This window comes from Nannospalax galili, unplaced genomic scaffold (genome assembly GCF_000622305.1).
Source record: "Nannospalax galili isolate Female #2095 unplaced genomic scaffold, S.galili_v1.0 scaffold25, whole genome shotgun sequence".
Taxonomy (NCBI): Eukaryota; Metazoa; Chordata; class Mammalia; order Rodentia; family Spalacidae; genus Nannospalax; species Nannospalax galili.
In genome coordinates this window covers 8,285,486-8,295,023 of record NW_008355642.1, presented here as the reverse complement: position 1 = coordinate 8,295,023, position 9,538 = coordinate 8,285,486, and the positions used below count along the sequence as shown (strand labels likewise).

Genomic DNA, 9,538 nt, shown 5'->3' with positions numbered 1-9,538 from the left:
TATTATTTTTTTGAACTACGACACACTCTTCTTATGTTTTCTTACACATTGCCTCGTCTTATTTTCACAATCTGTGATTTATTACTTATTTATAGCTATTTTGGCTAATTTGTCCAAATAAATATACTCATCTCACAAATGATGGGGTCAGAACTGGTATTCAGGACCTCTGGCTCCTAGGCCCATTATCTGTTTATAGAACTTCATATTTGGTAATTAGTTAGCTTAATCACACATCAGCCTCAGGAAGCTGAATCTTTCCCAGAGCCTCCAGATTCGAGCCCAGAATATCTGACAGCTTGATTCTGGACCTGAAAAAGCAGCATATCCCCCACCTCCCATGGACTCTCTACAGTTGCATGTAAATGGTGGTTTTCTGTCTTTTGTAAAATATAATTTTTATTAATCCTTTGAGAATTTCATATAAGAACAAAAACATGAAACATGGGAGACCTTGGGGCTGGAGAGACGGCTCAGCCTTCTTCTGACCTCTGTGGGCATTGCACAACATGGGGACACTTATACACATGCAGGCAATACACTTACATAGATAAAATAAAAATAATAAATAAAAAATTTGAAAACATTGGAGGCTTTTTCATCTTCTAGTCTCACCCTTAACTTCTCTCTTGAGTATTTTGAAATTTTCACTGGAGAGGTCATTCACTTCCTTGGTTATGTTGAGTCCAAGATACCTTTACATGATCTTAAATTTAATTTCATTTAAAATTTTATTGAATTTTATACATTTCATTCTACATCTTGATCACATTTAGACCCGCACCCCCTCATCCCCCACCAGATTTTATGCAATCTGTCATATATATTCAGGCCTATGGAGTTAAGTTTGTGTATCCAAATGAGGCAATTTTGAATGGAATATTTTCCCTCTGATTTCTTCTTCAGCACCTGTTGTTATTGAGATATAGGAAAGCTGTAGATTTGCATATGTTAATCTGTATCCTGCCACTTTGCTAAAGGTGTTTATCACTTCTAAGAGTTTTCTGATGGAGACTTTAGGGTTCTTAAGGATAGAATCACATCATCTAAAAATGTATTCCGATGGTTTCCTCTCCTATTGGCGTCCTTTTCATTTCCTTTTCTTGTTTTATTGCTGTAGCTAAGATTTCCCACATTATATTCAGTAAGAGTGGAAAAAGTGGACCCTTTTCTTGTTCCTGGTTTTAGCGCAAATGAATTGTATGAGAGGATTTGGTTAGTGGGGACTCAGGAGGCATTAGAGAGGGGGAGTAAGGGATTGATACGATTAAAATGCATTATAGTCATGTATGAAATTCTTAAAAGAATTTTTAAAAACAAAGGACAGGAAGTTGGAAAAGGAATGTGTTGGGGAGTGCCTAAGGGAGTTGGAGGGGGAAAGGAAGGATGGATATGAAGAAGATACATTGTATATATTTATGAAATCTTATATAAATATGAAAAACAACACTGAAATTATGTTTCACTCTAGTCAGAATGGCTGTCATCAATAATACAAGAAATAGGGGCTAGAGAGATGGCTCAGAGGTTAAGAACACTTGCTGTTCTTGCAGAGGACCTGAGTTCAAATCCCAGCACTCACATGGTGGCTAACAACCATCTGTAACTCCAGTTCCAGGGAATCTGATGCCCTCTTCTGTCCTCTCTGGGCATTACATGACATGGGGGCACTAACATACATGCAGGCAAAACACTCTAGCTCTAGGGGATCAGACACCCTCCTCTGGAGTCTGTAATCACCTGCATACCTACATACACACAGATCTAAGTAAATTAAATTTTAATAAATGTTTTTTTATTGAGTTTTTGTGCATTTTATACAGTATCAATCATATTTAGACCCCTCTTCTCACCCACATGCCCCCATAGCTTCCCCCATTGATTTTTATGCATTCTGTCATATATTTTAAAGCCTATCTGGTCAAGCTTTTATACCCAGACATCCCTCAGTACAAGTTCATAAATTAATTTTTTAATTTAAAAAGAAATGTAACTTTAGCTACTTTTCCTAAATGTGTGCAGAATTTTTTTTATGAAAAGAGATCTGTGTAGTGCTTTGTGCATAAAAACTAGAGACAAGCATTACCCTAGTCTTGTTAACTGTCCCAAAATTTAGTCATGATAGGCAGACATCTGTGAAGAAGAGTCTGTGACAGTGCAAACTCCTCACTGGGTCTGTGGTTCCCAGTGTTTTTTTGTCCTCATATTATATATCTTGTTGTCCTTGAGCCTTTAGTAAACTCTTGAGTCATCTTCCATCCATTCATGAAAACATCTTCCACCTGGAGGTGGAAAGTGAGTCAATGTTTGCAGCTGGCGTGGAATGCTATCCTTTGATCATAATAGCTATTAACTTCTTAATTAGAACAGCTTAGCCCCTTATATGTCCTTTGAGGATAACAACCATTAACTCCATAATTAGAACTATGATTACCTGCAAGAGGATCTCAGAAGATTTGTCCTGGTGATGTTCCCTCACAGAAGGAAGGGGTGGGGAAGGTCATTAGACCTGAAATTAGAGTCACTCCCTTCTGTAACCCTTCCCAGCTCTATGTAATTCTGCCGCAGCTATATATGGTCTCTGGAGATGCTAGAGTATCCAGAACAGTAACTGAAGGTGGAGTTCCATCTATGCAGCTGTGGGGAAGTCCTCACCATGCTGGGAAAGTCCCCATCCATGCTGGTGTGAGACATTTTGGTGATGAATTTGTTTTGTAATTAACCCTGTAAATAACCCCTCACTGATGTGCCTGTTAATAAGTCAAATAAATTCACCAGTTCACTCATCTAGACATGGATGGACTAATCTCTCTTCTGTCATTAATCCTCTGTATGCGGTGAGTAGATACTTGTCTGCCTAGGAAAAGTTAATAAAAAAGATCTCATGTATCCTCCAATGTGCTTGTTTCCTTTAGATTTCAGGATAATCAGCCAGCCAGCCAGCCACTCCCCTCCCCTCCCTCTATTTTTTCTCTCTCTCTCTCTCTCTCTCTCTCTCTCTCTCTCTCCCCTTCCCTCTCTGAAATATATAGATACATCTGGAGCCAAATATACAATCCTTGATTCGATTTCCATGGGTACATTTTGTTTTCAATTTTTTACAAGTTGAGGTAACAAAGACAAATACAACACTTTCCTGCCTTGGTTCAACATACCCCATGGTTTTTACCGCTTTAACAATAAGACACCTTATTTTCCTATAAAAACCTACTCTGGAATGCTCCTTTCCTGAGTCTAGACTCTCAAACAGGCCTGGGTCTCCTGATCAGAGCTCCACTTTTCCACTGTTATGGCCTCTCTGCTGCCGCCTTGGCTCTCAGCTCAGTCCAGAAAGCCACTTCCTTGTCTTTCAGCCTCTGGGCTGACTGGGTTGGGACTCCGATCTGCAGGTACCCTTCCTGCTGGTCGTACTGTGGCCAGTGGGGAAGCCCTTCTCCATTAGGGTTCCTGTGAACAGAATTTTTTTAAAAAAGAAATTTGTCAAAACAGCTTTGTTGTCCCCACAGCTTAGACATTTTCAAGGATGTCCTCCTGACTTATCTCTGCCAAGAAGACTGTAACCTTCAGCAGATAGATCATTCACCATCTCCTGGGACAGTCTGCTCCTTGTTATAAAGTTGTTACTGAGAAGAGGATCATAGATAACCTGCTGTATGGTTCAGAAGACTTGTCAATTGGTTTGTGAGGGAATTTGGAAATGTTTGAAGAAGTGTTCCTGGAGCCTGGCTACAGCTCAAGTCAGCGTATCATCCACACTGACTTGGCATCATCCACATGGTCCTGACTTTGCAGTCATGCAGAATGCAAGATTTAGGAGGTCATCAGGGCTTCTACATAGATACCAAATGAAAGTGTGGCCAGAAAGTATGTGGCAGGTTTGGAGTCCCTGCTAACAACTCTTAAGGCTGATGATGCTATGAAGACCCTAGCAATTTAGAAATTCCAGGACCTGGGAAATCTGCCGAGGAAAAGCTAAGGCCATGACCAGAGCTAAGCCCAGAGGGGCCCTGGGGGCTGCAGTCAGCAAGACCACAGGGGAAGGGCTTCCCAAGCCTTTGGAGACCCATATCTACCCAAAGGTCCTGGATGCCTGACATGGAGCTTTAGGATTTAGGATTTTTTTTCCTGCTGGATTTTGCTTGGTTTGCTCCAATTTCCTATTGTTAACTTCTTGTTCCTCCCCTTGGTACTGGGAATATTTAGCCTTTGTCATTTTATCTTGTAAATGAGTACATTTTTTTCCTATGGGAACTGACACTTGAGCTTGCCTTGAGTCTTGGAGGCTCTAAGAGATGAGTTAAATTCATTTTTATCATGTGATGGACATGAGTTTCTGGGACATAGGGGGAAAAGGTTATAATTTAGAACTTGAATAGTCCCCTAAAAGTTCACGTGTTTAGTCCTTGATTCCCATCTGATGGTACTATTAAGACACAATAGAAATTTTAGGAGGTGGGACTAGTTGGGAAAGGTTGATTTTTTTGGAGGCGGGGGCATGCCCCTGAGGAGTATATTGGAACCCTGGTCCTGTTCTCTGTATCTACTTCCTGACCATCAGTAGAAAAGGAAATTTGATGTACCAGATATTCCCCACCATGACATTCTGTATTAACACAAGATCGGAGCTAATAGGCCAAATGACCAAGAATTGAAGCCATGGAATATGTGAGTTCAAGTTCACACTTCCTTCTTTAAACTATCTCAGAAATTTCATCACAGCTATGAATTTGATCGTTAGAGTCTGATGCACACAGAAACAAGAGGATGATTGCTCAAATATTAGAAAACACTCCTTTTCAACAGGGTTACCCCACTGCATTCCCCAGGTCTGACAGGTCATTGCTACCAGACTTACCCATTCCGAGCAAAGTTGGCCCAGAATTTCATCACCATCTTGCTGAGGTTAATCTCTTCTTCTAAGGCACCCTCTGTGAAGAAGAAGGAATAAGCTTTAGCCACACGTGCTATGGTTCATAAATCACCTGCAGCAGCAGTAATAGCAACAGAACTTGGGATCATTTTAGAAATTCAGAGTTTTGGCCCTCACTACATATTTACTGAGTCAAAAATCTGCAATTACGAAGATCCCGGAGAGTAGACACGCACTTTAAAATCAGCGGGCTTCCTTCGTCTCCCATGCTTACATTCCAGGGCCTCCCTTCTTGGGGCCCAAATGCCACAACCCTCTGTTTCCTCAGTCTTAGCAGGGTTGCTGGTTCGTGAATCTTTTCTCAATCCCCTATACACACATCTTTAAACAGAATCTGAAAAGTTTCACAACTACAAAGTCCCTAAGACATCAACCAGCAAGGAGACTCTCAGAGACTCTGGTGTGTCTTGAGAGACATGAGGTTGGTTACCACTTATATGAAACTACTGACAATTAAAATATTGAAGACATTCGTGAAAGGTCTCCTTAAATACCATATCATGAAATCTAGGCAAATATATATTTCATATTAAATGCCTAGATGGGCAGAAGTATGATGGAACCTGTTCAAGGCTGGAAAATTTTCTAATTTTCCTCTCACATTCCAAAATGTTCTTATAAGAAGTAAATTAAATAATAACATTCCTGCCCTTAATATGGCTTTATGGGAGACATCACCTCTGTTACTGATGTCAGAAGACAGGATTATGAGAGTGACTCTGGATAGAGACACATGTGTGTTAAAGCAGGAGAAAGGTCAGGGACTGCCTAGTATATCTCAACTCTGTTTCAGAGAATCAGAAAAGTAAATTTAAGAGAGAAGGAGAAATGTGCTAAAGGCTACCAATCCAGGACCCAAACCCAGGCCTCCTAACTCCAAGATCGCAGCCAACAAAGAACCATTACCTTTTAAAAGTGGAGCCCCAAATACTGAGTAGAGCTCATCGAAGTGGTCTCCTAACACCGTCTTAGGTCTTGTGTCTAACACAAAACTTGGGCGATACTGAAACTCATACATGAAGGTAGGGGCTCCAGCATCTGTGAAGACATGGATTCAGATGCAGTTTATATTACCAGATTCACATTTGAGTAGTATCTACTACTAGATACTTAAGTCCTTCAGGAAAACCCATTTTTCTGCACAGAGTATACGCAATTTCAAGAAAGCCCAGTGACGTGGTAAGGGTTGGTGTGGAATTGGAATTTGAACCAGATGTTTCTGGATGAAGAATAAATGGATCTGTGCATCAGACAACGTACTATACGTGTGTCAATGATGATACATGGTGCTGGTGCTCACTGACTCCAAGATCTACACCTAACAGGTGCCTTCCATCCAGCCTACTTTTGAACATCTACCAGAACATCTCTTCAGAAAAGACCAAAGCAAGTATAAGCTGTTTCTCTGGAAATAAGGATTTTTACATGCAAATATATGCAGAGATGTAATGATCTGTCCCTTATGTTTAAAGAAACCACAAAACTCAGGGTTCATGTTTCATATTCTACTTCTGCTTGGGCCAAGAGTGTTAAATCCTTTAAGGTGGTAGCAAAACAGAGCAGAGTTCAGGGAAGGAGAACTCCCTATCTCCTGGCCTCTCTCTTCTTCTCTCTCTTCTCTCTCACAGCCAGAGATGCTCTTTGCAGAGGTTCAAATCCCAGCACCCACATGGCAGCTAACAACTGTTCATAACTCCAGTTCCAGGGAATCCAACACTTTCTTCTGACCTCCATGGGCCTTACATGACACAGGTGCCCTTACATATATGCAGGCAATATATTCATACACATAAAATTAAAATAATAAGTAGAAATATCAAAAAAAGAAAAGAAAACAGGCTGAGCACAGGCCAGAGGAGAAAGTCAGTAAGCAGTGTTCCTCTGTGGTCTGTGCGTCAGTTCCTGTCTCCAGGTTCCAGCTTGAACTTCTGCCCTGCTTTCCCTCAATGATGAACTGTAGTCAAGACTGTAAGCTAAACAACCCTTTCCTCACCAGGTTCATTTTGGTCAGAGTGTTTTATCACAGTGACAGAAAGCTAAGTAGAACAAGACAAGAGCCAGCTGCATACAGGGACAGACCTGAGGCTGGGTGTCAGCTTCCCACATTTTCATATACAGATATGGACAAATCCAGCGGCACCACTGACCATCATCAGACCTCCCTTCACACTTGTCACTAATCCTTTCTTTTGACCTTGTTGGCTCTTAAAATTCATTCTGATCTTGAAAACATTCAGAATCTTCTAATAGCTGCATTGTAGCCTCACTTACCACAACATCCTCAGTGAGAGAGCACCTGTGGCAGGTGCTGCTGAGGCTTATTGACGGTTAATCTTCACCTGTTTAAACAAAGATATGCTGAGGTTCAGAAAAGAACAGCTCTGGGTGTGTCTGTGACGTCATTTCTAAAAACTAGATTATGAAGCCGCTGACCTAATGGACAGCTTAATCAATTGATGGACTCAACATTTCAACAGACTTATTATCAGGAGGCAGAACTGTAGAAGGTGGGACCTGTTGTAGGAAGTAGGTCAGTGCAGCCATCTGCAGTCTTACTCTGGATGATTTCTGTTGTTCCCGTACACCCTCCCACCACCACAGTCCAAAACCCCTGAGACACTGAGCTAAAATAAATCTTTCCTCCCTTAAGTTGTTTATGTCACCTTACGTCAAAGCACTGAATAAAGACACTATTACAGTTCCTTGCTAGTAATAGACCATGTTTCAGGGTAGGCCAGTGAGATGTCCACATGCAGCATGAATAGCTCTTGTCTAGGCAGTTTTTATGGTCATAAAACAACTACACTCATGTCGGCAGCAGATGAAGGTGCCGCAGAGCTAACAAGCTGTGGAGGAGCATTTAACTGATGAGATGTGACCACTGGTGGGTAAATATATGCCTCCTTTGCAGCTCAGAGAGGATGCTCTCTCTGCTTGCTGCCCAGAGCTCTCCAGCTGCAGTTGTCTAAGACGGACACAGGCTGAAAAGCTCTCCAGATTGTGCTCCATCCTTTCCCTGTGTCATGTCCGCATCTCTCCTCTCTATGGTATTTTCTGGGATCACCTTGTAACTTAAATTGCATGTGGACCCTTTTCTCATAGAGTCCTATTGGAAGAAGCAAAACAAGACATTGCAGACCATATGGAATCAGCTTTGTGAGGTCTGGCCCTCAGCAGGTTTCATATATGTTTGTGGTGACAGGTGGGCAGGTCAGGGAATCTAGCTGGTGAACCTCTGTCCCTCTGCTCCAACACATGAGACTCACCTCTGTGGCCACGGGACACCAGCACAGATGGGACACCAAACATCACATCTGCAATCAAATCTAGGAACAGGTCTTTCTTTTTGACAAGGTCATCTGTCCCTCCTAAATACTTCTCAGTGGCCGCTGGAATCAGATTCTCAGAAATTTTCTGAAATAGATCAGAAAGTGATTAACCCACCTGCTAAGTACTAAGGCTTCCCTGAGTAACTGAGAAAGTTTCACTGATCCAGAACAAGTTGACTGATGTGCCAAATCCTCTTGCTGTTACCAGTGGAAGAGCAAAATAAACTCTCTAGATTCACTTGATTTTAATTGGTTTTAAGTCATTAATTGTGAAGGTCAGGCATACGAGCAACATATTATTATTGTCCCACTAGCTTTAGTAGAAGCGACTAAACCCGTCTGACCCTTCTTGCTTCAGAATAGTTCTCCACTGAATGCTATCTCCAGCTGATACTGTAAAAAGGCTGTTTCTCTCTGTCTTCCCTGGTCATCTAGGAAAAGCATCTTTTTGCTATTCTGGGGAAAGACACATTTTGTACTCTAGTAATTAACTTCAAAATAAATTAGTCCAGGGAAGTGGAATGAAAAGTAAATGGGGCCTATGATTTGCTAGTCACTGATTTTTATTTTGATTCATAGAGCCCAAAACATTCAGAGACCTGCAGGTAACAGTGGCCCATATGTCAGAGCATGCCCCATCCCCCAAATTTTTGAGTACTGTGGTGCCAGCTATCAGATATGGCTTTGCATAGCTAGCTACATAAGTGCAATTCCTAGATGTGATGGTCTTTGCAGGTGATAGCTTCCATCCTCCTGGGGTTGCTAGCTTTCCAAATAAATCTTTATCCCAACAATGTATCCTGGAGACAATATGATTCCGAATGGCCAGAACAAACGTGAGTTTCTTGCACAGGTGGTAAAGTGGGAAAATCAGAAAAATGGAGCTTGAACCCCAGATCTCAGAACTTCTTAGCCAGCGATTTAGTCTGGGTTTTAGGGGAAGAACCCATCCTTCTTCCCATGATTCCCCAAATTCTTACAGTCAAGGGGTAGAACTGCCACAGGAGGGAGTTGGCTGTCTTCTGGTCCAGTTTGCCTTCAGAGAATGGAAAGCCCATCCCCTGTTAAAGAAATGGTTAAGCATTGGTAAATCATGGGGAAGTAACAAGAAGAACAAAACAGGTTAAACAACCAAATCAACACAAAAGAAAGTTTCTTCACTGGTCCTTGATAGTTATGAAATTTCAAATTTTACAAAATAATCAATGAAACAAGTTTATTTATATCCAGAAACTTAGGCAGTACAAGAGGATATTTTGATATATGTAATATATAATGT

At 41.3% G+C, this 9,538-nt stretch overlaps 1 protein-coding gene across 1 annotated transcript in view; it reads right to left on the bottom strand.

Annotated features, from left to right (window-relative positions):
* Positions 1 to 2,024: 2,024 nt before the first annotated feature.
* Positions 2,025 to 9,538, bottom strand: part of LOC103750054 (carboxylesterase 1D-like) — a 29,333-nt gene continuing 21,819 nt past the window's right edge. The window contains 6 exon segments of the mRNA XM_008852991.2: positions 2,025 to 2,282; positions 3,212 to 3,447; positions 4,856 to 4,928; positions 5,837 to 5,968; positions 8,197 to 8,344; positions 9,240 to 9,320. Of these exon segments, the coding sequence (XP_008851213.1) occupies positions 3,288 to 3,447; positions 4,856 to 4,928; positions 5,837 to 5,968; positions 8,197 to 8,344; positions 9,240 to 9,320 (594 nt within the window). The 3' untranslated portion in view covers positions 2,025 to 2,282; positions 3,212 to 3,287.